Raw genomic sequence first — 27,846 nt, forward strand, 5'->3', positions numbered from 1 at the left:
GAACCCTACATGAAATTAAACTATATAACTGCTGAAGGATAAGTTGATAGAAATCTGGACAAATGTGTAAGCTAAATTGAGCAACTGAAATGGATATGGTATTAACCAAATCTAAATGTTGCTCCTTCATTGAGAGAACTTTTATCCTTAGCTTGCAAATTAGTATTTTTCAGTGCCCTCATTTTTCTTCTTAAGTTACAATCTTAAAAAAAAAAAATCTATTAAGGAGTAAGCTTAACTTAAAGTAGTGTGATTTATTTCTGAGTAAACAAGATTATGCTGTTGAATCCTCAAATTGCATGGATTCCAATGAAATAAATTAAGAATGAATTCAAATCACATTTAAGTACACAGAAAGTATCTTCCTAGTTGAATATTCTAGCTCATCTCAGTTTTATTCTTCAGATACCTACAGTGCATTCGGAAAGTATTCAGACCCCCTTCACTTTTTTCAATTTTGTTATGTTGCAGCCTGTTACTACAATCGTTCAAATTCATTTTTTTCCTCATTAATCTACACTCAGTACCCCATAATGACAAAGTGAAAACAGAATTTTAGAAATGTCTGTAAATTTATTAAAAAGGAAAAACTGAAATATCACATTGGCATAAGTATTCAGACCCTTTACTTAGTATTTTGTTAAAGCACCTTTGGCGGCAATTACAGCCTCAAGTCTTTTTCCGTATGACACAACAAGCTTTGCACACCTGGATTGGGGGATTTTCTGCCATTCTTATTTGCAAATCCTCTCAAGCTCAATCAGGTTGGATGGGGACCATCGGACAGCAATTTTCAGGTCTTTCCAGAGATGTTCAATAGGGTTCAAGTCAGGGCTCTGGCTGGGCCACTCTAGGACATTCACAGAGTTGTCCCTAAGCCATTCCTGTGTTGTCTTGGCTGTGTGCTTAGGATCATTGTCATGTTGGAAGGTGAACCTTCGGCCCAGTCTGAGGTCCTGAGTGCTGTGGAACAGGTTTTCATTGAGGATATCTCTGTACTTTGCTCCATTCAGCTTTACCTCAACCCTGACCAGTCTCCCAGTCCCTGGTGCTGAAAAACACCCCCACAGCATGATGCTGGCATCGCCATGCTTCACTATTGAGATGGTATTGGGCAGGTGATGAGCGGTGCCTGGTTTCCTCCGGACATAACGTTTAGAATTGAGGCCAAACAGTTCAATCTTGGTTTATCAGACCAGAGGATCTTGTTTCCCACAGTCTGAGGGTCCTTCAGGTGCTTTTTTGCAAACTCCAAGCAGGCTTTCATGTCTAACCACTCTGCCATAAAGCCCAGATCAGTGGAGGGCTGCAGTGATGGTTGTCCTTCTGGAACTTTGTTCCATCTCCACACAGGATCTCTGGAGTTCAGTCAGAGTGACCATCGGGTTCTTGGTCACCTCTCTTACTGAGGCTCTTCTCCCCCGGTTGCTCAGTTTGGCCCAGCAACCAGCTCTTGGAAGAGTCTGGTTGTGCCATACTTCTTCCATTTGAGAATTATGGAGGCCACTGTGCTCTTGGGAATCTTCAGTGCAGCAGAAATTTTTTGTAGCCTTCCCCAGATCTGTGCCTTGCAATAATCCTATCTCTGAGCTCTGCAGGCAGTTCCTTTGACCTCATGGCTTTTGCTCTGGTACAGTATGCATTGTCAGCTGTGAGGCCTTCTATAGAGAGGTGTGTGCCCTTCCAAATCATGTCCAGTCAATTTAATTTACCACAGGTGGACTCAAGGTGTAGAAACAGCTCAGCAACTATCAAGAGAAATGGGAGGCACCTGAGCTAAATTTCAAGTGTTGTTGCAAAGGGTCTGAATACTTATGCCAATGTGATATTTCAGTTTTTCCTTTTTAATAAACTTAGACATTTCTAAAATTCTGTTTTCACTTTGTCATTATGGGGTACTGGGTGTAGATTAATGAGAAAAAAATGAACGATTGTAGTATCAGGTTGCAACATAACATTTTAAAAAGTGAAGGGGGTCTGAATACTTTCTGAATGCATTCTATATAATAAAAAGTTGCAGAACATATGCTTTTAAAAGGTTATTTATTAATTGTAAACACAATTTCTGTTTGGTTAGGGCATTACATGTTCACATTAAAGAAAATATACGTCTCTGTAAATACATCTGGGATCTATTTGTGCCTTCTGAGCTACGTTGAATGTTAAGTTAATTTTGGTTGATAAAGGATGTATGATCAAATGAATAGCAGTATGTTTGCCATAAAGGAGGTGACTCCTGTGGATTGTGGGCTGCTGGGGATGATTGGGAGGAGAACATAGGAGCCCAGTTTTATGTACCAGTAAGTGTTCTTTACCTTTCCAGTAGTTCAGAAATGTATCTCACTGCAACCATACTTGTCCATTTATTGGTGGAAGTGGGAGGTATCTCTGGTTCATAAAAATACAACTTTTAAAAATACCTCACAGTTGATCAACAATAATTGCAGCCAGAAATCTTGGATATCTTTTGATCTTAGCTAGCTTAGCTAAGCTAGCTTCGCTTAGCTTAGCTAGCTATCTCAGTACTGCTGATACTGTCATCTAGGGATCCTACCACTGTAACAATCGGTATGTCTACACTGTGAGGAGCCTGGGTCTCACTAATTCTGGTTTCCTCGTCTTCTGTCTCTTCCTCATCAATGCGGCCAACAGCCTCTGGATCTTCCCTGCGACAGAAGTTGGGACTGGCAGAAGGGAAGATGCCCTCAGATCTCAAGCGCAGTAACTGAGGGAGGGGAATCCGACTGCCCTTCCCAAAATTTTTGAGGCTAATTGCTGGAGAGGCAGCAGCAGCATAAAAGCGGTTGAGCAAGGGTGTCTGTGTGCGGTTCATGCTGGGTGATGCATCGACCTGCTGATTCTGCTCTGGGTCATCACTCATCCTACACAAAGGGAAAAAGACTGGATTCAGTACATGTAGGATGCACAACTGAGTGAAATGAAAAATGAAATTGTGATAATTTGTGATTTCATTCCAACTGATCAATTGCAGGGACAGTGGCTTGGTATATATACTATGCGAAGCAATACGTTGGCTGACCATATTTCACTGAGTTAAGTACAGGCTCACTGACTAAACCAAATGATACAAAGAAATGTATGGTGTGACCCCAGCTAGCAACTCCGTTAGCATACTTTTGCAGGTGCTTGAGATGATTCTCTGAGAACTAAGCAGGGACAGATCTATATTGGAGCGCCTATGCTGCAGCATACTCCACAGTGGAGTATTCCAGCCACAATTGTTCCTTGGTGGGAATGCACTGTTGAATGCAACAGAGTACCTGTGCTATACACTGGGCCAACTGGGGGAGCTTTCTGAAAGATCACATGAGAATAATTCCATGTGCTCTTACTGTTGTTCCAGTAAATGCAGAATTTGCTTTATGTGCAGGAACAAGTAACATTTATGTGAAACCTGAAAACAGTTTTACCAGTTATAGCATAAAAGGCTTAAGCAGATTGGCTCCAGGCCTGGATCTAGCAAGGATCTGTATCCGAGTAAAGTAGGTTGTTTATATCCCAATGTATATAACTTGTTTTCAGTATGAGCTGTATTTCTATGCCAGTTCAAGATTAATTGGACAGCTAGTGTTGTGGCATTCAGTTGACCTTGTGGCATTTAATTATTTGGTATAATAGTATAATGGCTAACTTAAATAAGTTAAATAAGTTAAATAACACCTTTATCATATAGTGTTATAGACTGCTCTTTTTTTTCCTTCAAACATTTTTAAATTTTGCCTGACTTTAAACTAGTTCTGATCCCTAAGCAAACCGATCTTCTTCCATGAGTGGCCCAAAAACTGCTCTTGGGTTATAGTTCCCATCACCCTGGACATCATGGACATGCTGGTTATAGCTTATGAAAGTGAGAATCCAATGATATCTTGGAGAGAAGGAGTTAATGGATATATGGGATTGTAGGAGGAGAGCTGTATTAGTCTATGGTGGCAAAAAAAATCAGGAGGAGTCTGGTGCATCAGTTAAAGAGAGCAGTAGCTCATGGAAGCTTACATCTTTTAAGAACATTTATTAGTTGGAAAAGGTGTTACCAGACTCCTGAGCTTTCTTGGATCTTTTTAGTTCCCAACTATATCATCAATAAATTACCCATTACTGTGCTTGTTGATGCTTTCATGGACGCCAGTCATGCTGTTTATTTCTCTTGAATTTCCTTAAAGTTTATTTCAACCAGAACCTTGCTTGTCCCTGAATTGCCAATTTGCAGTTCTTTAGAAAATTAGAAATTTTCCAGAATTGAAATTGGAAAGAATAAATTATCTTGCTTAGAGACATGCTCTAAACTTTTTATGAAGGCATGAATATTCCTATACTACATGATAAATTATATCTCCCAATCAAGCTAATTTACCTATTTGGATGAGGAGGTTCACAAAGCCCCAGGCTACGATGCTACTAGGTATTTGTCCTATTTTCTAGCCTCAATAGGTAGCTGTCTAAGGACCAATGCATTTGGCAGGTGAACTTACCGCATATCAAAAGTGGAGCCCATGAAGGAAGGTTTCAGGGTCTCTGCCACTGTGGCCATTGTGTAGGGTATTTGAGCTGTAGATTCATTCCAGTATTTGTCTTTCACGGTTGGAGGCAAGTTCTGGTACATGTCGTCCACGGAAAGCAAAGACACCTAACCAAACCAAAGAGAATTGTTCTGTCTTTGAAGGGTAGCCCATGAAACTCCAAATGTCTTTACTGATTACTGTACTTTAATGTTAGGTTCAAATTTTTGGTTTGCGTAATTCTCACTTTTATGTCTGCTTTCACAGAATTGGAAAAAAATGAAAAGCAGATGTTGGGGCTCAGGGCAATTTGTGGTTTGTCCTAATCCAATGACCTCCAGATTGTGAAATTATTTTCATGATAGGCTTTCAATCCCATTTTGCCATACTGTCTGAAATTAAATACATCTGACAGCATCAGGTTGAGTAAAGCTGGATTACTCAGATTTCACAGACTAATTTCATGCTCTTGTAGCCCCGTAAGGATATTTAAAGTAAAATCATCAGCAATAGCTAATATCCTTGGTGCATCAAATTCTAAGCCAGATATAATTTGTGCCACATGCAAGTGGTGTATTTCCTATCTTAAGCATTTATATAAGACTCACCTGAAAGTTTCTGTCTATCAGTTTATTAGTTTCAAAGTCATCATCATCCTCTCCAAAGGGATTAATTATTTGTTCAGCCACCTATATGGAAGAGAACACTTCAGTATTTTGAAGATAACTATGAATTTGTGTAGAATGAACTGCATTTTTGTAAAGCTTAGTCTGTAGTTACTCATCAAATTAGCAAGAACTTTAGTTTACCTGAACATTCCAAAGGCATTCTGTTAAACAGAAATGGATGAACGTTGTATAGATTTTGATGCAACTTAAAAACATTAAACAGCTGAACTTCACCAGCCATAGCTTGATGCCTGAAGAGAATAGCTGATAGGTTCAGCAGACTTTCACCAGGGAGGAATGCAAGATAGACGGTCTGACGTTTTATTCAATACCCTGACAGTGTTTTGAGCTTCTGGTTTGTTTCATGCTGGTTTATTCAACAAATGGTGTCACTAGACTTTAAGAATTGTACCGTACTAGATAAACTGTAGGACAGGTCATATATTCCACCTGGTAAAATGCAGCTGGGAAGAGCCTGGCAGGACTACTTTGAGCCATTTATTTTTATTAAATGATTACTGTAATACGAAAAAAGTCAAACCATCTGCTAGAAGCCAACATTCTCACCTTCAGCCATCCAGCGTAAAAGAAGAACTGCAGGAGTGTGGGCAAGGGAACATACATATCTAGTTCTCCACCATGAGCTGGGTCCAGGAACTGACGTCCAACCACACAAAATGCAAAGAAAGAATAGACAGCTATAGTGACCACCTGTGGAAAAGATGTCATTCGTGTCTGGTATCAGCATCACTGGACTCTGCAATTATTTTTTTTAAGCAAGCAATTTCCTCATTTTATACGAGTTTTCTAAAACCCTATTTCATACACATCCCCCACCCACTTATAAACAGTGAAACTTTCCGAAGAATGTGGCTCTTAATTATTTTTTGGCTTTGGTAGCTGTAGCAGCGGACCCAGGCAATGTTTATATGTCTTCAGTTGCACTGACCTGTGTGTACACTAGGGGGATGCTGATCCAGTCGTAGTGAAAAAGCATGCTGCATTTGGCGCGGTAGCGGTTCAGCTCCTGCACAGGGGAGAAAACAAAAGATTCAGAATATGCAGCATTGATGAGTAGCTTACTCTGTATTGCAATACCCAGCTTTTACCCAAGTGCAATTTGAAGCTTCTTGTTGAACCAGTCAGCAGTTTTAATTGAATTGTAACTTTCCATTAGGCTGATGGGTAAGAAGATGGATAAATGTCTCCAGCCAATTCAGGGAACCCTTCTTTCTTTGGCAGCACAGATGGGATGTGTGCAGTTAAAATCATTATGCAGGAGGCAACAAACTGAAGTCACTTTTATATAAATATAGGATATGTATATGGGTTCATTTTTTTTGCCAGATATTGAGCCTCAAGAAGGCAAGAATATCCCAACCTTGACAAATGGTGCAAAACAAGAAGCAGAATGGTTTAAACTTGGGTACTTGTAACTCCCTCCGTTACTCCTTGAACTTACATCCATGAGTAATCTGAGTGCCACATCATCACGGATCCTCCCCTCTCGTCGCGCCTGGGCAGCTAGATTGGTGAACCACACACAGGGGATCCAATACTTGTTGAAGTCTGAATGGAGACTCTCGTATTTCCTACGTTCATCCTGTGTCATAAAACCTGTAAGAGGGGTATGGGAAAGTTGGAGAACTTGGCTTGGAAGCAGGCTGCTATAAAATATGGGCTTGACCACACTACTACAGTAATACATACAACAGACACTTGACAGGGAAGATACAGTGGAACAAGGAAGTTTAAACTGAAAAAATGCAAGTAGGGAGAGTTTAGCCCCTTCCCAGTTCCTTGTTTTGTCTCTCCGATTTGTTCTTTCTCAAAAACCACTCTCCTGAAATATTTAAAATACGATATCCATTTCCAACCTGCCCGGGGGACTCTGAAAGGTTGAAATCTAGTACAACTATAGGGCAACAGTTTGGGGAAGTGGTTTAGAACATGATGCATCATAGACAGCTTGACCTTTCTATTTAAGGATTATTTTGCGTTCCCAAATCTCAGCTATTAGCAAAGCATTTCTAGTGATGTCCCTGAGGACAGCCTTACATTCAGGTAGTTTTATAAAAATGCTGGTTGGAAAAAAAAAAGATTAAGCATTAATATAATATTAAAAAGATGTCCCTAACCTTGTGCCCTCTAAAGGCCAGTTGCAGTCCTAATGTTCTGGAGGACACCATGTTGAAGAAGACTCCCATTGAGTAGATGGGCCAATACTAGGACTAAGAGCCTTGCAAAGATAGATCAACACTGGCTTTCCCCCAGATTCCTGCTTTTCTCTGCCCCCTGGGCCATAGTGCCAAACATGAGAAGCTTATCCACATCCACTCTCATTCCCTCAGTCTTACATCTTTCCTCCCCAGTCAGGCTTACCAGCTTCTACGATGTGGTCCATAGTGGGGAATCTCTTAAGCACTCTGGTGCTAACTGAACGCAGGATAAGGACAGAAGAGAGGTTGGCGTAACGGATGAGAGTGCGTCGCAAAATGCGACCTTTGTCATCCCTCCCATGAACGTTGCTGGAAATGACGCACATCAGCTGGTCTGGTAGGGGAATGCTGGTATATTGGGCCCACCAACGGTTCACAATCAGTGTGACGTAAAAACCTGCCAAAAGAGAAGCTCAATTGTCCTAAGAGCATGAGGGCTGGGACCTGTCCTTTGTGCAAAGATGAGGGACAATACAGGGAGCCCCCGGGTTAAGAACACCCAGGTTACAGATGACCCTTAGTTAAAAATGGAGCCTATTGTAGCAAAAGTCTACTTAAATACACAATGATTCAAGTTCATTACACAATCCTACTTCTACAGTATTATACAATAATACTGTTCTGGCTTACATACAAATTCGACTTAAGGACAGATCTTGGGAACAGAACTCATTTTTAAACTCGGGATTACCTGTAATCAGTCTTAGTGAGTGGCTGTTGTTTAAGTTCCACATATTTCAACTCCAGAGGCTAGTTGTTTAAATGTTTTAAACTATTGCTCTATGTCTGATCTGAGGCAACATACCTTTTTAGACGTGTCTTGCTCTTGTGGTTTTAAATGATGCCAAAAAGGGGGCGAAGACTCATTAATAAATCAGTTACAAAATTAAAGCTGGAGATGTACAACACTGTTAGATTATTGGTTAGTTTCAATGTGTGGTAGCAAAAATACCAAATAAAGGTATATTGTGCAATATGTAGATGGGTATATTTAGTTGATACATTAAATATACAATACAAGCATGCAAGTTAGGCCTGCCAGATCTGGGCTACAAAACTCATGACATCACTACATGGCCTCAAAGAGTTTCCTTGTACATTTGCTGCTATGTTGTCATCATCTGGGTTTTCGTAGCCCTGATAAAGCTGGCCCCAACGCAATGAAATATCCAAGACCAATCACCAAAGGTCTTCAGAGCCAGAGCACATAAGGAATGGGATCTATTCCCCAGTTTAGTTATCAGAATGCTTAGAAGGGTCTGAAACTTCAGCTGGGTGAAAAATCATAGCCATCAAAATCTCACTTTTCTAGAGGGAGCGCTCTCCTGTTTCAAGAAGAAATACAAGAAATTCAGCCTGTCTGGCTGAATCAGGACAGTAACAATCACAACCAGAATAAACAGAGAAGCCCGGTGTGTTTCAAGCCAGCCATTTTGTTGGGGACTGATGCAAAAATATTTGTTCTTCTCAATATTTGCTCAGCTTTAGGCAAACCAATCGCTGGTTTCCTGAGAAAACAATGTTTCCTGCATTCTGGAGCATAATGTAGATCCTTCAAACCTTAAAAGAAATTGCCCTGCACAAAGAGTTGTTCATATGACCTGACTCACTCTTTTTCAGAATAACAAACTAATACTCAGAGGTGTCCACGTGATGCAATCATGGTCCACAAGATGGTGGCCACTACAGTATAATCAAAGCTCCGCCCACTTTAAGGTGCATTACAGGCAGGAGTTTGGATCACACAATTGTGGGCATCATCTTGACTTTTTTTACTATACCTGCTAATATCTGAAAATTTACCCTTCATGTCCTTTTTAGAGCAAAGCTCAGAAAGGAATGTCCTTTATCAAGGGAAAACTAGATCTGTCAAGCTATCAGTTTGCCCTGAAAGGCTGGATATGTTCATTCTGCAAAATATAGGCATTAATTATCTTATATGCCAGGCTGTCACTTCCCTTTTCATTTTAGTTACCTGATTTCTCCTCCTTCACTTCCCTTTTTTCACGCCCTGGCCCTGATGACATTTGCCTAGGGTATAGCAGTGGTTATGTTCTACTTCCCCATCTCCTCCTCTTTAATCAGCCCTTACCCCAGCCCCACAGTTTAAAAAGGACATTTCATATGCAAAGACGTCACTTGTCTATGTTTCTAGAGCTGCAAGGGAAATGTCTCCTTGGGGATGGAAGGGGAGGGTCAGATGAGGGGAGAGGAGGGTCAAAGCTCCATAGGATGGAAGGGACTATCCTAGAGATGGACATTCCTTCCTAGCTTCAGAGGACAGTGAAAGAAAAAGCTTGAGAGTTACATCAGAAGGTAGGCAAGCAGCCAGAACTGCAGAGTTTCTTCCCATCTATGGAAGAGGAATGTCACTCGGAGGGCCAGAAAAACAATTGGGAAGCAAGGAGCTCAAGGTTTTGCATTCAGCTCTTGAAGGAGAACATGAAAATGAAGCAAGGGAATTTGGGCATTTCTACCCAAGTTCTGTAGTGAGCAGCATGGAATCATAAGGATATTGGACCTAAAATCCTATTCAACATTTTTCTGATTATGAAGAGGCAAGCTGAGGTAATACTATGCAGGGAAATTTCAGAGCTCTAATATTCTAACCCAGTTTTCCCCAATCTAGTGATTTCCAGATTGCAAAGGAATTCTGGGTCTTGTAATCCCAGCACATCTGGAGGGCATTGGATTAAAGAATGTAATCAATTCTATTTTCTTACTTTGACATGCCTTGTTTGTGATGATTTATTTATTTAGTGCCTTCAAGTCAGTCTTGACTCCTGGCAACTGCCTGGACAAGTCCCTGCAGTTTTCTTGGCAAGCTTTCAGAAGTGGTTTGCCATTGGCTTCTTCCTAGGGCTGAGAAAGAATGATTGGCCCAAGGTCATCCAACTACCTGGTTTCTAGCCTGATGCCTTAACCACTACACCACACTGGCTCTCTTGTGATGATTACACAGAACTAAATTCAAGATAAATTCTCAGTTTTTAGGCTGATAGTTATCCCTAAGATAAACTGCCCAGAGTCGCTGGGAGTCAGGCAGCATATAAATTCAATAAATTATTATTATTATTATTATTATTATTATTATTATTATTATTACAAAAATTAACAAATAAAATATTTTACAGATAAAATATTTACATGAGAGTTGATGGATGAGTTCAGATATGAATGAAATTAGATTTCTGTTACAAGGAAACAGATTTTCTTGGATTATACTCTTGGTAGCTATAGGGTACCTCAACCTTCAATTTATCTATCTTTGAACTAGAAATCACAGATTCAAAAGTTCTTTGTGTAATAATCTTGTAATTTTCATCTGGACTTTTAAACCCACATTTTCAGGTAGGAACATATACAGGTAGGAACGTGTAAAGTGCATTATAGGACGTTGGACTATTTCTCTGCTTAGTTCAGAATTATCTCTTAGGTCTGGCCCCAATGCTTCTATGTTCTGGGCCCATCTGTTGTTAATGGACCCATTCAGCTGAAGAAGACAGAATTGGTTGTGGCCCCTTTAAAAAGCAAAGCATGCACTCTCCCTTTGACCTACAAGAATATAGGACCCTAAACAACCCAGTTACTTTTATCTCTGCCATTTCAGTTGATCAACAAAAGCAAACAAACAAGAAGCCATGGCAAGGTGTGCAATCAAGGGTATGTAAATAAATCCTACCTAGGACGAAAGATAGAGGGATGAGGTCAGTGGAGTGATTGCAGTATTTAGCCACCTTTTCAAAGAGGAGTTTCTGATCTTCATTGAGAAGGTACCTGGGGAGAGAGGAAAAACGCATCAGGCTTGGGCTGTATCATACTAAGGATTTTCCTTTAAACTAACCAGAGATGAGGTTCTTTTGTTTGTCCCCACCAAAATCTCTCTTAATCTACTTGGGTGATGATTTTACCATAGACCTCATTCCACTGTAGTCTGTAAACTATAGTTTATGGCTTAGCATCATATGAGAGCCTGGTTCACACTATTCCACAAACCACATTACTGTACATATATTCTACTGTCAGATATATGAGATATGTCGGTCTCTGTAGACTGTGTTAGATGGATCATTTGTTGGGTTGAACAATGTTCAAGCTGAGTGTTGATATTCTTATAGCTGTGCTACCGCAGGTTGCAAATCTTGGCATGGCACATATTCAAGATCCATAAAGACAAGATATTCAGGATGTATCTTGAAGACTTTTCATGCTTTGCCTAGTAGTGGCTAACAAATGAAATTAGTTTTCACTTTCCCAAAGCAATAATTAAGCATCTATCTCTTGATGTGAGTAGAGTCTGAACTAGAGGCTCATAGCTCATTGTAGATAAACTATAGTGAAATATTAAGGGAACGGTATGCTATGGACTAAACTAGGCTTTTACTTAATAACATTTACTTTAAGTTTGCATTTACCTAGTTCAGGGTGAAGTCCCTTCAGCTGCTAGTAAAGTAAAGGTACAATATAGACATCTCCGAGGGAAAGCAGTTCTGCTATTACCATATGGCACATTGAGATTGTTGGTGCAGGAGGAGGAGAATAAGCCTGGAACTGCTGCTGCCACACCCATTTAGACCAGAACACATCCCCTTCAGCAACCAATACCAGGTAAGCAGGGATTAACATCAGACAAACAATCAAGCAGAAAACAATACCCTAATCAAGGAACTATCAAGGAGAAAACCATACCCCCACCAACATTGTATATAAACAGGGAGCAAATCCCACACTCACTCGCACTGATGATGTTACGGAGTTGGGTAATGAAATGTCTGCAAGCAAACAACCAAGCTCAGAGAGCACTAAGGACTCCACACCCATTTACTTCCTTGGTTTTATATTTTATTTTGAGAAATTACTTTGCGTTCTTGGTTTGGACTGCTGAGACTCCAAAGAGTCTGCTTTTGATGACAACCCCTGACCCTGAATGCTTAGGGGCCAGGGACAATAAACTACAGCAGGTTTTCTACATCTTTGGAGAGTCCAGTGCTTGTTTTCAGATACTTGTCAGCTCCCCACCTCTCTGTCTACAAGGGTCTCTGCCACACGTGCTTTCCGTGCAGCATTAAGGCAAGAGAGTGGTGCAAAATCTTTCCTCAACTGGATGCTTCTCTGTTTTAGATGCTCCATTTTGCCCTTTCAAATATATCTTCTCCTAGACAGATGCCATAGCCAAATGTAACTCTTGATTGTGGTAAGTGATCTCAAGATGAGTGAAGTCTTTGCCTTCCTGTAAAGGCCCCCATTCACTATCCCCCACCAATCATGGGAATTCATACTGTAGTTCTGCCATGAGGGCAAAGAGCCTGAGGTGGAGATTTTAGGAATAAGCCTTATCCAGTAATCTGGATGCAGAATGTAGAGTTTTCCAAAAGGACTAGAAAATGAATTCTCTTTCACTTGGTTTTCATGAGCATCATCCTTTGAATGGCTGTGTGAGGAAACAAAACAAAATTGGAGTCTTGTCATTCATTGGAATGAGATGATGAATAGGATACTGGACTGTTATTATGGTATAACTTCATACTCATATTATATTGTTTTTTGAGGATGTGGTTTTATTAGTATACACATATTACATTAATATGTGTGTATGTGTATGTATGCATGTATTGTTGTACACCATTTAGGGTCACATGACTAAAGCATGACGTATGACTAAAGCATATGACTAAAATTGATATTGCTGTACACTGCTTAGGGCCATATGATTAAAGCAGGTTACACTCTAAACCAGTGTTCCTCAACCTCGGCAACTTTAAGTTATGTGGACCTCAACTCCCAGAATTCTCAAACCAGCCAGCCCTACTGGCTGGGGAATTCTGGGAGTTGAAGTCCAGATATTTTAAAGTTGCTGAGGTTGCGAAACACTACCCTAAACAAACAAATAAAACAATTTTATGGGTGCATGGGAGGCTTGGAGGAAAAGTGGGGCATATTTCTGTGCTTTAAGATCCCAACATAAACCATTCCCAGACCACTGGAAATTTATTCTGTGTTCCCCACTCTGTTTTCAGTTCTCATGAACATTATCCACTTCTTTTCAAACCGTGCTTCACAACCTTAATGGCCAAAAAGTTATTTCACAAAACCTGTGAGAAGACATTACATGCTGCATTTCTCAGGAAGGTAAGGGGAATTACAGACTTCTGTTTATGATAGGGCTCATTTGCAGAAGGATGCTTACAGAGGTGCAATAATCTGTTCTGCAAACTTCTAAGTTTTAATATCCGACTAACCATTGTAATTGCCAACCTACCGGTAAATGACACTCAGTCCTGCATACAGCACAATGAAGCCCACGAACTCCTTGTACAGCAGCTTGTAGATGCTCCCTTTCCAGCGGAACAGCAGCTTAGAGAAGCCCCCAAAGCGAGCATTGGCCACTTTCAAGGTATATGAGACAGTCATGGCTGCTCTGTCTACCTCCCATGCAGACACAGACTAAGACACAAAAAGAGAGAATGCTCAGGGTGAAGAAAAAAAGCCATGCCTTCTTTTTCCTTGCCAGTTTGATGATGGCATAGAGCTGAACATAAAGGAAGCTGGTGCATAGCAAAGAAATACTGTATTGTCGCCATCACAGAAGTTGTGTTACAACCCAAACATAAACTCATGCTGAAAGAATTAAGAGAGGCTCAAATTGCTATCTTAAACCTATGGTCACTGGGAAGCACTCAAACAAAATTGAACCTGCTGAGAAGAATTGCTCCATTAAAAGTACAAAAGCCCTTAGAAGTATCAGTCTTGCTTTGCTTCTCAACACTTCTTAAGCTAGTACTGTATTTGTGACTTATGATAAAAGAAATGGCTAGAAGAATGAGCCAAGGGAGGGGAGAGGAAGGGAAAATTTGCCACCAACAGAGGAGCCAGGAGTGAAGACACTGAAAAAACGAGACCACAACTTCCCAAAATGGCAATTCCGGGAAGGGGAGAAGGAGAACCAATCCAAGTTCCACCTTAGGTAACCTCATACTTTTAAATGGAGCAGCATTGCTCTATTTGAGTTCCAAAAGCCAGAAGACATCACACTTGTAGAGACAGATTGAAGTTTCCTTGTTTTCTTGCATTTTTAAGCAGAACTGGATGTTGAATAATGATGGTGCCCCAAGGAGGAAAAAGGACAATTGAGGCACTTGGGAGGCTTACAAAATTGAAATAAACTGCAAGATATTGTTTCCACATAGCCCACAGTGTGATGGATTGGACAAATCACTTAAAACCAAGGGGCATTACTTTTGAGTAACATATTTAAAATTGCACTGAGCTCCCCAAAACAAATGGATTATTGAACACAGGCAATCTGGAGAAAAAAGTTTCTAAGCATGCTGCTGAGTTGCTTGGGGGACTGAACAGGGTAGTGTGTAAGCCAGTAGGAGTCCTTTTATAACAGCTGCACCACAGGCATAGTTGTTATAGGGGTTACACTGTTCCTAAGCATGCAGGGTCCCTGCCAGGAAAAAAAAGACTTAATGTTTCTCCAGTGAAGAGAAATTAGAATAAGTTCTTACCTGCCATAGGATGTGGACTGCAGCTTGCTGTAATTTTCCCACTAATTTGGAGAGAGCAGAAAATCTATGACTAACTGCCTTTAAATATCTTCCTCATGGTCAATAAATTAAAATGCTTAGAATGATAGATTGGACGCTATCAGTAGTCCAGGAACAAGGAACTATAGAACTTCACACGGGACAAGTGTGATTAAAGTTACTTTTGTAAAGCCTTCATGAAAACATAACTTTAAACAACTCAAAAGTAAAAAAGACTAGAAAAAACAAAACACAAAGTTGAGTTTTGGCTCAAATTAAGCCAGGAACACATTTATTTTAATATTGATTTATATTCTGCTTTTTCTGAAAAACCTACAAGGGGATGCACACACTTCTACTATCCCTGTTCATGCTATCAATCTCATCCCCCCTCCCTGGCCATCCCAATTTTGAGTGGAACAGGCCACTCAAGGATTTCACTTATGTTAATCCAGAATTAGTATTCCTAAAGTACATGTCCTTCATTACTTCTTCCCTGATTCCTGCTAGCTCAAATGGCAGATTGGAGAAATAGCAGTATCAGGTCTGGGGGTTATAATGCCAAAGCAGGGAAATTTCCATGGATAATTGTATAAATCCCATGCAGTTGGGCACCTCATTCCCCACTACTAATAATCTCCACAATTGTAAAATACCACAATGCACACTGTGGGAAGCTGCTGCCTGCAGGTAAATTTAAGGATGTTGCACATTTCATAGGATTTGCAAATACCTATGTGTATAAAGTACAGAGCTGCATGTAACTATATGTATATAATTAATTAATGATTGTGAAATTAGCTCTATTCATTCGCATTCATGAATGATAAAATAATTTTAATGTTCCTAGATAGCCGGGAAATTATTTCCAGCTTCTGGATTATATACCTGCAAGGCTTCTGTTCTAGGCTGACTGGAAGCATAAATAGGACCAACCTTTTAGAGCCCTTTCTCCATTGCTGAGTTGAACTAGTATTCACCTATCCACCTATCCTTGGGTTAGCAGGAAGCTACACTGCATGAAATTTGCTGTCCCCATTACCAATCTCTGTCCTGATCCTGTTTCAAGTCACTGTAGCCATCTCATGTCATTCCAACCTTCTGGGTGACAGATCCTAACATATTTGATACACCTCAAAGCCACAGGACTTCACAAACTCCCAGCCTTTCATATTTGTGTTCTGATATCTGATGCAAGTAATGTGATTTGCAATGTGACATCATGATGATGTTTTGTCATTTGCCCACTCTCTCCTCCCCGCCCCCTCCAGATGTCTCTGTGTGAAGCTGCCATTGGATGATATTGAAATAAGGGAGGTAACACTACTTAAACATCAATACTGCTAAGGATTGTCTCACTCATGGGGCAACATCATGGGGACACGGCAGAAAAAAGATGTTGCTGGGACATGTTTGTGCCATCAATCTGGAAAGGCCCTGGAAGACAGGGGACATACTGCTATGCATTCCACTGTCTTTCTTGAAGGCATATGTTCTTCCTTGTTTTTTCCCCTCTGCTATCTGCTTACTCCATATTTACAGGTGTATCTAAGCCACATTGTGGTAACCCTCTCCTAGCCATATATATTCTTCTGAAGCTCTGAACAGAACATGCATAATAAACTTGGATAAATTAAAAAAAAATAAGACAAAGATAACTGTTTTTTTTCTTCTGTGCAAAGTAGGTGCAGGGATTTTCATTGCTGCAAGACCTGGGGGACCCCAGGGCATGATTTTCATTAATTGTTCTCTGCATGTCTAGTAATCATAAGTGAAGACAATTGTGGATCATCATTACCTCACATTTAGGGTAGAGAAGTGCAATGTGTTTGCCCCTCTTTTCAGGAAGCATAGTTCTTACTCTTTGCACTTACAAATTCCACACTGGGAAAGCAGAACCTTCCCAGCATTATGGATGTGATCCAGACTGATCATACTGCAAGCTGAGGAATGGAATGCAATGGAGTCTCTTCACTGTGGAAAGCAGCAGAGAAATCACCTCTCTTGGTTTCCCCTTCATCATCTCCCAGGATGCTCCAGTATTCCACAACAGTTTTTTCTGAAGGCAGAGCAGAGGAACTGCCAAGAACACATCTGCACATGGCCACTCCGTCACCTACTATGAGCATAAGTCTATTAATTGTCTTCTTGGTCCAATCTTTTAACTATATTGCCTTACACTAATGATTGTAGAAGAGCAATTCTTACCAGGTCCTTTGACTGAAAATACATGTTACATTTTCAGTGGCCCTTTTCCTCTTCTCTCAGACTTCCCCCTTGGTCTCTGAATTTAAAATGTGGTGTGTTATCTTTATCCAAGGACGCAGCCTGATTACTTGGTTGTTGCATTTAAGTTTATATAGTTTTGTTCTTCTGTTTAATTTTGGTCATCTTTTTGCTGAAAACCTGAATAAGGAAAAGGTTAAATATACATAGGACCAGGACTGTGTATGGCGAAAGAAGCTACAAAATATAATCCATTGCCACTAAACAAATTGAGAAAAAAAAGAAATGGTTGTGAACTGCACTGATATTCATATACTTTCAGTTCAGTCCCACTGGTGCTGAAAGTTGTCCCTGAAGAACAGGTCAAATATTTTCTCCCTTTGAATTCCCCTGGGAAATAGATGGGATTTTATGGAGGCAAGAATTTATAGCTCTGCTATCTCACAAGATTATAATTTATTTCACAGATGATGAGCATTTGGCCTGCAGTGGTTATTACTGCCTGTAAATCATCACTGCACTTCTTATCAAGGACCACTTACACTCCCATTTAACTGGAGGAAACTTTTAAAATATTTATCATTGCACACAATGCTTGCTGATCTGAACCCAAATATTTAAGCTGTCTAAGGCAAGTCCTGTTTTTCACAGCTGCTCTTCTTGCTCCAGACTTATCTTCATCTATCAAATGACAGCTGGGCTATTGAAATGATGCCTTTCAAAATAACAATGAGAAAAGGGCGAACAAAATTGCATCCACTATAGTTATAAAATAATTGTAGTCTGAACTGTATTAGCTTGTTTTGTAATGGTCTAGAGTTGTAGCTATATGGCTTGGTTTGTGGGAGACATTTGAAAGCATTTAATCTATTTAGAGTTTTTGCTACAGATACTGCAAGTCATCAGGGAAACATCTAGTTAACAGTCTGACTGCACATTTACTGCTTGCTGGTGTAGTATAATCCTCTGCTTTTTATGTATCTATCAAACAAAAATTAATCAGCTATGTATATAACTGAGTTGGAACCTAACAAAGGCACTTGGGTGGTGAACAAATACAGTAAAAACAAAACAAAATCACAGACCATTAGATAAAAGAAACCAAGTTGAGGCCCCTAAAAAATCTTATTGGAAACATAACAATACACCTGCACCCACATCAGAGCTCTATTAGCACCCTGGCCCCAGTGCCTGACCGAATAACCAGGTTTTCCAGAAGATCAGCAGGATCGGAGCTTTGACTGTCTGTATCTTGGGGGAAGAGGCTGTTCCACAAGACAGACACCATGAAAGAGAAGACAGGCTTTCTAGGATCCCACAAGTGACACTGCTTCACTGATGGGGCCACGTGCACGCCTACTCTGCCAGATCTGGTGGAATGGGCAGAAACCACTGGGGAGAGGCGGTCTCACAAGTAACCTGTCCCCATGCCATGTAGGGCTTTCAATGTGACAACCAACACCTTGAATTGCACCCAGAGGTCTACTGGGAGCCAACAGAGTGCAGTGGTACATGAGTGTACCGTGGAGTGCCACTGCATTTTGGACCAGCTGCAGCTTCCCAATGCTCTTCAAGGACGACCCCATGTAGAGTCTATTACAGCAATCCAAACTGGAGGTGATGAAGGCCTGACTGACCATGAGCAGTGCCTCCCAGTCTAGGAACAAATGCAACTGACATGAGTGAATTAGAGGAACGGCAACGCTGGTCTGTGCACATCTGTATAGTAAGCTTCCCTGACTTGGTCTCATATTTTTCCTCTTGCTGCACTCTATCCTGAGCTAATAGGGACAAATGAAAAATACCTTCCTTGCCCATTTTTTATATGTCCACATTCTAGGGGGATAATAAAAACAGGACTAACTGATCAAGGAACATGTATGAGATTCCAGAGTATGATAAATATGATGTGAGGCTGTAGACTGTGTGGCTTAAATGGTTTAGACCAGTGTTGTCCAAACTTGGCCACTTTAAGATGAGTGGACTTCAACTCCCAGAATTCCCCAGCCAGCTGGGGAATTCTGGGAGTTGAAGTCCACTCATCTTAAAGTGGCCAAGTTTGGACAACACTGGTTTAGACAATAAGGCAGGAGCCACTCGTTAAAATGTTCATGCTTTGAGATCATCAATTTGCCATAAATGTTTTTTTATAAACCAGGTATTTAAAAAATCCTACAGTATTTATTTAATAGCAAGGAAAAAAGAAGTACTGCTGTAATTTCTTTATAGTTTTTTAAAAGTTTATTTCACAACAATGTATTTAATTTGTTATTAAATTAACTTTTCCTTTTTAGTAATATTCTTTTGTTTGTTTTTGAGAGAGAGACAAGGTACAATAACAGATAAAACAGTTTAGTACAAACGGTAACATACACATGAATCTATATGCACACACACACACACACCATCTTCACAGTAAGTGCGTCAGAATCAAATGATTTCTTACAGTTCAGATTTAAACGATCAGACTCTCTTCATTATTTGGAGCATTACTCTACCATACTGGTGTGTGTGTGTGTGCATGTGTGTATGTCTGATTTTGTGAATATCAGATGCATTGAGAAAATTATAAAAATAGCATTCCTCTAGATTTGAACTAAATTGTTTGATTGAACCAGTTCTTAACCTTGGAACTGTTTAGTTGCAAAACTGTAGTAATACAGCAACAGTGCTTGTGTAAATGTGAGTCTTATATAATATAGTTTTGAAGCATAATTAACTATGATACAGATCCTACATTTTACTGTGCTAACAGCAGTGAAGTTCATGGCACTAAATGATTCAGACGGTGTGATGCCACAGATATTGCAACTGCTAGAGAAATAAAGGGTTTGCATGTAGGGAGTGGAAAGTTGCCCCTTTGAGTGGGATTAAAAACTAAGAAATGTCCTAGAGACCAGAGCAGAGGAAAGAGACCCAAAGCCAAGCAAACTAAGAGGGCAGGAAATCCAACAACAAGCAATGGGCTTAACAGGAGTTTAGGAAAGAAGAAATTTAGGAAGAGGAGATTAAAAAAAAACAAAAGATAAGCAATTGGGGTTACATGAGAGAGGGCTTGTTCTGGACAAGTTGTTAAGTTTAGGCCCTGACCGGGTTGTTGTATTTTGAAGAGATAAATAGAAGGGAAAGAGGGCCAGCTGCAGCACAATCTCAAGGCATCCCTGAGAGAGGCCATATGAAACAAGAAATAAGGGGTGTGTACACACATACACAAGCACATACATGAAATTTCACATGTTGATTTGGACCAACAATCTATTTCTGTTCCATTAGCCTTCATTTAACTTCTGTGTTATGGAAATCTCTCCAGTACTCAATGAATGGATCATGAAAGGTGGCCAAAAGAAGACTCCTTCAGGAATTTGTACAGGCCAAGCTATATGTGTCCAAACTGTGAAAGCAAAACAAACTGAAGGAAATTTTGTATTTTTCAGATAGGTTAGAAAATGTGTTAATTAAATGAGGATATGCTAAGAGTTTGAAATATTTTTAAAAATGGGTTTAAGAAAATGGGTTTATGCCATCCTTTCCACTAGGAGGCAGTGTCTCTACCCGCATAGGGATCTGAAATAGGAGTTCTTCAACAATAGGAGATACAATCCAGGACTGATATAGCTAAATATGCAGAGTGGTTGATTGGAGGGATTAGCACATGTGCAAGAACAAATGTCAGGATACAAGAACATCAGAATTCAGGAGGTAGACTTAGAAAAAGTCATGCAGGAAAAATAATGCAGAATTTTATTATGTATAATATATTATACATATATTATATGTGGGAGAGCTAAGAATTAATGAATGGGAAGCTGTTTTTAAAGTGAAATGAAAGCATTTTGTCCCAGATGACACCCCCTTTCTTATTCATAAGGGGTTGGCAAGCCTCAGGTTTTGACAGTTTTTATTTTGAGCCCTTCCTCTCAGGAAAAGTCTAATCATGAGAAGTATTAATTTTTATTGGAAACTATAAAGTACATAGTTAAAATGCATAGTATTAATGGGCTGGAAAGGAACTGCAGTTAGACAGCCCACATAGTCCCTGTATTCAAACTAGGGTAGATTCTACCATACCCTAATATTGCTTTTCTTCTATGCTTAATTACAGTGGATGTCCCCTTTCACAGCTACCTATTCCTGCAAAACGAAACAAAACAAAAAAAAGCCATGAAATGTCCTCATTTTTTATGTAAGTTGGGGTTGTTGGTCCTCCACCTCTAATAGATCGATTTAAGGTTATTATTTAATGCACAGTTGAGTCACATTCTTCTGACGAGCAGCCTCAGCAAAGATTAACATTCTCATTCTCCATGTGGTCTGAGTCCTCCAACTCAATCCCAGGAACAAGGTTGTAATAATCTACTGACTGGTTCATGTAGAGCTTCTCACGGTCTGCTGAATCTCTCAAAACATCTGTTACACTCAATGTCTCTGCTTCAGGCTCCCCATCTATCATCCCTTCCTCTTCAACAGCTGGTTTTGTGGTTCCCAATTTGTCTTGGTCAAGACTTCTACATGCCAAGGAATCATCAGAAGCCCCCAGTTTGATCTCCACTTCCTCGTAAAGGTCTCTGCTGCTACCCAATAGTGCAGTCGAAGGCTTAAGCAAAATTTGGTTTCTCAACAAGTTGTTTTTCTCATTCTCCGCAGCACCATGGATAGGCATGGCATGTGGGATCGAGCACTGACGATCATCTGATCTGTTGGTACCATTCTTCTCCACTGTAGCCAACTGGCATTCCTTCCTACCATGAAGAGCATAGCCTGTCTTTCTCTTCTTTTTCTTTTTGTGCTTGCAAAAGTAACAAGTGACTAAGACAAGAACAGCGACCAGAGGTAGGCAAACAAACAGAGCTGTGAGTCTATGAATCTGGCACAATTCTGTTTTGGAAATGTTTTTGATATTTATGCCATGGTAATGTTCTGGGGTGTGACAAACAATGTCAAATGAATTAAGGATATATTTTCCAAGACGTTCAAGGAAATTGCAAGTGCAGTCCCAATTGTTGTGAGAGAGACCAAGAGTGAGGAGAGAAGGTTTGAAAATCCCAGAAGGAAGGGAAGATAAGTTATTGAAGTCAAGGTAGATCTCCTGGATTTGGTTAGATGTTTCCAGAAATGACTCAGATAAATTCTGGAGTTGATTGCTCTCCAAGTGAACAACATGCAAGCTGGGTGCATATCTCAGAAAATGATCTGGGAGCCAATTTAATTGGTTATGGTCCAAGTACAGAATCTCCAGGGTAGAAGAATCAACACTTACATTCTTAATGTGTGATATACCACAGTTTGATAGGTACAGCTCTTTCAAGCCTACAGTTCCAGCAAAGATGCTCCAGTCCAAAGTATCAATTTTAGTCCTTGTGAAATTCAAACAACATATCTCAGGAACCAATTTGGTCCTAAATTTCTGGAAACTGATATCTGTGCTGCAGTTGCAGGACTTTTCCACTGCTCCTAATGTAAGTTGTATTGTTAACAGCATCCCACCAAAGAGTATGACTGTCCATCTCTTTTGATCTAAATCAAAAAGATGGCAAGTATTAGACATTTTGCACAGATTGACATTATGGATTGCAACTAGAAGTCAACACTTTCTTTAGTTAACTCACAGATTTAATGAACAATGATCTGCCAAATGCAATTATTCTAAACTGGATTGCAATAATTTACTTCACTAACAATAGATTACATCCAAATTAACTGTACTGATAATGGAAAGTCTCTTTCCATTCAGTTATATCTCCCACGGAGAAGCATTATCCAACTTGAGGTGTAGCATCATAAAACACTGTGAAGCCAGTCTGTCTATATGATTACTACCATTATGGGCTGTGACTCATAATATCTTGTAATGCCAGTGGATGACTCTCAGAGAAACTTAAAACTGACCAATCCAGGGAACTCACTGCCCTCCCTGCACAAGTCCCTTCCCCTGTTCACAGCTCTTCCTCCTGAGAAATATATTTTTTAATGCTAGTGGCTTGCTTCCTCCACTCCTTGCCCTGCTGTAGATACAAGACAAGTCCTTTCCATTAGAAGCCAAGTAACTGAGCTCTGAAGGAGGCAGGAAGGGGGAGCCGTGAATTAATGAATGGGGAGCTGTTTTCTGGGAGGGAAAGAGATACTTTAAAATGAGTGAATAAGTAAACAGAAGCCTGGCTAGGTGTTTGCAACTCTACTAGGAAAGGTGTGTCCTTATCTTTGACTGATACTGCAAATGGAGTGTTATTGTGAAGGGAAAAAAAACTTTTTTTCTTTACATTCCAGAAAAGATGTAGCAAGGCAGCCTTCTGCTTGGGGAATGCATCATGTGGACAGTGTACAAATTTGGCATCAATGAAGCGTTTCAATGCTACAGCATGCCACTTGCACAAAAAGGCCCTAAGTAGTAATATGGTTTGTTTTATTTCGGCTTAGTGTGTCAAGTTAATGTAGCCACTAAGTGTCTTATAAACCATAGCTTATAGTTTAATGTACTGCACAAATCCAGAAATAGGTAGCTTATTCACTAAATCATAGCTTAGATATGAACTCTGCCAGTTTGGACTATCCATAGCTGGCTCTGCTATTAAGCAGAGCAAAATAGCTGATTCATGCTGTATTTGCTACGAAAGCAAGAAGCCATTCCAACGATCCCCCTTATCTTCTCTGATCATCCGTCTCTCGTTGAAGGGTAGAACGGTGCCGCACAGCCTGCCTTGAACTGTTTAAATTAGCATCCTCCCTCAGATACATTGAGAGCATTCTCCTGCCTGTTGAAGGAAGATTCCACTTCCACTTCCCATCATGCAACCTGGCAGCAACCTGGCCCTTTCTGTTGCTCATCTCTCAAATGCTGAAGGGTTTTGGAGCAACCTCTTCTAATGTCAACAAATAATGACTGTATACCAAAGGAACTATGCTGTTTTGCAAACAGCAACCAGTTCTCTCTTGTTGCTAGGAAATAATCACATCATGATAAGTTGTGGTTGGTTTAGGCTGTAGCTGGTTCCACAGATAGCATTAAGCCAGAATGTGATTTCTGTGACTTTGACTTAAGATGTTATCTGAACCATAGGCAAGCAAATTTATAGGCTTTTTTCCCATGAGGTAAACTCCAGCATAGATACAACATTTAAAAGTTCCCGATTAATCAAGAGCAGATTAGCTCTTTAACCACTATATTTCTGCAATATTACTATAGAAATTATTTTAGAGCCTGCATCCAGGAACCCACAGAGTACAACAGGATGAAACATGAAAGCATTTAAAATTTTAAAATGCAGTGTATACAGAATGCACTAGCGGATGAAACAGTAGCTCAAAAACTTCAAAAGACATTGCAGGCCTATGTAAGATAAATTGCTGGAAAGTTTTGTTGCAACATGCAGGAAGGGCTAATTTGCTTTGTGTTAGCATCTCCTAATAACTTCCACCCAGTTTTAAAGGAGAGTCAGCTGCTGCTATGATTCTGTAATGTTTTCTTTCTGCCATTGTGTTGAATCGGAAGCTGTGGTACATTGGTCCCTGTGCTGGAGACACTGATTTAATCTAGGCACCACAGGAACAATTAGCAGGCCTTGAGCCGGAACAGGATCCCACCCTGGCTCTTCCTGACCAATGACATCAGCTTTTCCTTCCCAGGCATGATCCTTAAACATCCATGACACTTAAAATAGCATATTAAGATCAGTAATAGTCATCTGAAGTCAGGCAGCATCGAATTGAATGAGGGAATAAATAAGTAATAGTTTCTAGAAGAAATTACAACATAGAGGGAGAAACCAATTTCACTTTTAATGTGAAGTCACATCAGTGTTGATGTTAATGGAAATTGAAATATGTTCATGCTAGATGCTTTGGACTACACCCATTAACCCAATTAAACATGGCCAAATAAAAAAGGTGTTATGGAAGTTGTAATCCAAAACTTCTGGGTGGTATCGGTTGCCTACTTTGAAGAAAACACAGATAACCTGACATGAGATTGTATAATTCAGTACCCAATGTATTGCATCAATTTATGGTAGTCAGACAAAAATAAATAATTAATGGGAAGGTTCTTGTGGGAAAGGTATACCTCTACACTGCCTGGCTGTTAAAATCATGGATTTTAAATGGATTAAACTATCCATTCCTCAAATGGGGTTTTGCTGTACAATTTCTTTTGAAGCATCTGATTCAGGATATTCAATCTGATCGGTGATATTCGCAAGGCAGCCTGTGATCCCTTTGTTTACAGTTCTCTCATAGCCAGCACTACCATTATGTGGAGCAAGCAGGCACTGGCATTGGCAACAGTTCCTCTTGAGCTGCTATCCTAATGTTAGTGACGTTTGCTTGTTGCTGGAATGGACCATTGGTGTCATTTGGCTTCTTCTCAACATATCACTGACAGTGCTGCTGAGAAAGGACCCTGACTGAGCAAGCAGGCAGAGAGGCAGTGTGTTGCTTTTGCCGTGTAGCACATGCTGATGTCTATTGCTGCAATTGCACATTTATCTGAGCAGAGAGCATGCAGAGACGGGACAGTGATATATAAGGAGCAGCTGTTAAAGGATAGTTTTGTCTGTATTACATGCTCTTCTCCCTGTCCCTAAGATGGGCTGCTGTCCTTGGGTGCAGTAAAAGATGGTATCTCCTCACTACTGTTGATGACAGTCAACTGACAGCTAGTCTGCTTTTCTACATACAATGGGGATTTCAAACAAAGTAGAACTTGTCCCCCAGTACTAAGCCTTCTGAAATATTTGTGTATCCCAAGAAGCACAAACTGCCTTGAGGTAAGCGAATGACTCACTGATCCACTTGTTAGTTTCCTGTAAAGCAAAAAGCTACCTCAGTATGTTTTCTGGTTATATCTAGATGGGCAGGAAATGGTTGCCTTCAAAGCAGAAACAAATACTCAGAATACTCATGTCATGCTAGATTGCATTATTTTATGGGGTAGGTGAATGAATCATGGCTGAACTCCCTGATCCCTACCACTTACGTTATAGTAAAAAAATTATTCTGCTTCTGAAAAGCAAGTTAGGGTTATACCCTGAGAAACTGCACAGGTCTTGTGGATGGTCGCCAGTATCTCCAACTTTAAAGCTACAAGCACCTGCTAGCTCCTCATCTTACAAATGCCATTGAGAGGGGAGAGGCATTAGATCAGAAATACATTTTTTCTTATGTGATCAAGGAGCCAAACCCAAATAAACCGCAGAATTCACTTTCTTTTCTTCTATGATTCAAGAAGGTGGGTAAGGAGGAGGGGAGAATGAAGTTTTTAGTCTCTCAGTGCTCCTCTGAGAAGACAGGAAACTCCTAAGGCTAGGGTCCAGCTCTGAAGCCAACAGGAATGTCCTTACTAGCAACTTGTTGGAGGAAGAGTTGAGGCTGCAGACACCTAATACACATGGTACAAATTCTGTTTATTGGGGGCTCCCCTAATGTCAAATTCCATGCCACCAGCCCAGACCTTTTATCTGGGAAGAAAGTTGACACCTAAAAAAAGAGTATCTCAGCAGATGCAATTATTTTAATGCAAATGCACCCTCAATGAACTTTGTGCTGTTTCCACTGCAAACTATAAAATAGCCCCATATCTTGAATAATGAAAAATACTGCCGCCAGGGATCTGCTGCCCTCTACAGCACCGGAAGTGCAACCCACCAGAGAGAATAACAAGTCAGAGATTGTGGGAAACAGCAGACAGAAGTGACAGCGGTTGGAAAGAGATATCCTTTTTATTTGCACATACTTCATTCAGCCAAGCAGGAGCGATGACAGCCTCTTTATTTCTTCCTTCAAGACTTGAGCACCATCCTGAAAATCGGCCCGGCCCGTGGCATCTTTTTATTTTGTTTCCTCTGGTGCATTTCCGTAGTCATAAGGTGCATTTAAAGCACTTTTTTTCATCTCTCCCCCCCCCCCCCCGCCCCGTTGGGAATCAGTGAGTGGTTGGCTGGAAGGGGGAAAACGGATCCCACCCCAGGTACTCTGGAGCGGGCGGAGGAAGAACTCGAGCTGCCCTACAATTGCCTGTTCTTCGCAGGGACCACGACGCAACAATCACTCCCCTGTTTCTTGAAGAGTCGCCTGCAGAAACTCGGCGTTCTTCTTTCTCAAAATAACTGGGCCCTGATCTCCCAGGATACAAGATTATAAACAGAAGGCATCTTCTCAGCCGCGGCCTGGCAAATGTCCTCGTGCCCAGAGCGGTCCTCCCCCCGCCCCAGCCAGGCTGCAGCAGGGCCGACTCTCCCGCCCATCCCAGCTCCTTCAAACCAACTCCCCTGTCCGCGTCCGGAAAGGAGGAGTTTGGTCTCGCCCGGACTCCCAGGGCGAGAGGAAAGCTGCCCCCCAAGAAAGCAAGAGACGCCCCCCCTTTCTCAGACACCTGTCGACCTGCGCGAGGAAAGGAAGGGCTCCCTGAACAGTTCGGGGTTGCCGAGGCTCCGCGCTCACCTCCCAAGAAGAGCCAGAAGGCGCGCTCCGGCGGGCAGGGGAAGCCTGAAAGCTCCCTTGACCGTCCCGGACGGTGGGCGCCGAAGGGCCAGCCTGGAGAGTCTCCAGCCACTCACCTGCACCCGGTGGCCTGTCCCGTCCCATTCTCCGGGCGCGTCGCGGGAAGCCCGGTCAAGGCTGTTCCATGCCTGGCTCAGGAAGGGACACTCCTCGCTGAGCGAGCCTCGTCGGGCAGCGCCGGGATCTGCCTTCTTCC

At 40.9% G+C, this 27,846-nt stretch overlaps 2 protein-coding genes and 1 long non-coding RNA gene across 7 annotated transcripts; 1 reads left to right on the forward strand and 2 right to left on the reverse strand.

Moving 5' to 3' along the window:
- Positions 1–2,350: 2,350 nt before the first annotated feature.
- BEST4 (bestrophin 4) lies at positions 2,351–27,823 on the reverse strand. 3 transcript variants are annotated; one of them, XM_088154417.1, is made up of 10 exons: positions 27,707–27,823; positions 13,664–13,848; positions 11,087–11,181; positions 7,568–7,801; positions 6,648–6,802; positions 6,135–6,212; positions 5,753–5,896; positions 5,126–5,206; positions 4,491–4,645; positions 2,351–2,882 (listed from the first exon to the last, which is right to left on the reverse strand). In XM_088154417.1, the coding sequence occupies exons 2-10, from the start codon at positions 13,813–13,815 to the stop codon at positions 2,507–2,509; spliced, it is 1,470 nt and encodes a 489-aa protein (XP_088010543.1). In that variant the 5' UTR covers positions 13,816–13,848; positions 27,707–27,823; the 3' UTR covers positions 2,351–2,506. The 3 variants fall into 3 exon arrangements, with proteins under 3 accessions (XP_088010543.1, XP_007420288.1, XP_088010544.1); XM_007420226.4 differs by lacking the exon at positions 27,707–27,823 and adding an exon at positions 14,916–14,956; XM_088154418.1 differs by lacking the exons at positions 11,087–11,181; positions 13,664–13,848; positions 27,707–27,823 and adding an exon at positions 9,380–9,637.
- LOC112540196 (uncharacterized) lies at positions 9,693–17,105 on the forward strand. Its single transcript, XR_003084258.2, has 4 exons — positions 9,693–9,972; positions 11,824–12,012; positions 13,422–13,533; positions 16,205–17,105. It is a non-coding gene; the product is annotated as an uncharacterized LOC112540196 (long non-coding RNA).
- On the reverse strand, positions 19,379–27,846 carry LOC103065853 (uncharacterized). Of its 3 annotated transcripts, none has more exons than XM_007420228.4 (2): positions 27,707–27,846; positions 19,379–22,673 (listed from the first exon to the last, which is right to left on the reverse strand). In XM_007420228.4, the coding sequence occupies exons 1-2, from the start codon at positions 27,732–27,734 to the stop codon at positions 21,436–21,438; spliced, it is 1,266 nt and encodes a 421-aa protein (XP_007420290.1). In that variant the 5' UTR covers positions 27,735–27,846; the 3' UTR covers positions 19,379–21,435. The 3 variants fall into 3 exon arrangements, with proteins under 3 accessions (XP_007420290.1, XP_088010545.1, XP_088010546.1); XM_088154419.1 differs by having other exon boundaries at positions 27,591–27,726; XM_088154420.1 differs by lacking the exon at positions 27,707–27,846 and adding an exon at positions 26,884–27,035.

Source organism: Python bivittatus, unplaced genomic scaffold, assembly GCF_059951505.1.
Source record: "Python bivittatus isolate LINGU-HERP-01145 unplaced genomic scaffold, Pbiv_v1 ctg000700_np1212, whole genome shotgun sequence".
In the NCBI taxonomy this organism is placed as follows: Eukaryota; Metazoa; Chordata; class Lepidosauria; order Squamata; family Pythonidae; genus Python; species Python bivittatus.

What these genes read in the sequence shown, in the direction of transcription:
- LOC103065853 (XM_007420228.4), bottom strand. Translation starts at nt 27,734, where the DNA reads ATGGGACGGGACAGGCCACCGGGTGCAG. An exon ending in GGACAGGCCACCGGGTGCAG is followed by an intron (nt 22,674 to 27,706) that starts GTGAGTGGCTGG and finishes TTTTTGATTTAG; the next exon opens with ATCAAAAGAGATGGACAGTC.
- BEST4 (XM_088154417.1), bottom strand. Translation starts at nt 13,815, where the DNA reads ATGACTGTCTCATATACCTTGAAAGTGGCCAATGCTCGCTTTGGGGGC. An exon ending in GGACTGAGTGTCATTTACCG is followed by an intron (nt 11,182 to 13,663) that starts GTAGGTTGGCAA and finishes CTCTCTCCCCAG; the next exon opens with GTACCTTCTCAATGAAGATC. An exon ending in TCCCCCTAGTGTACACACAG is followed by an intron (nt 5,897 to 6,134) that starts GTCAGTGCAACT and finishes TCTTTTCCACAG; the next exon opens with GTGGTCACTATAGCTGTCTA.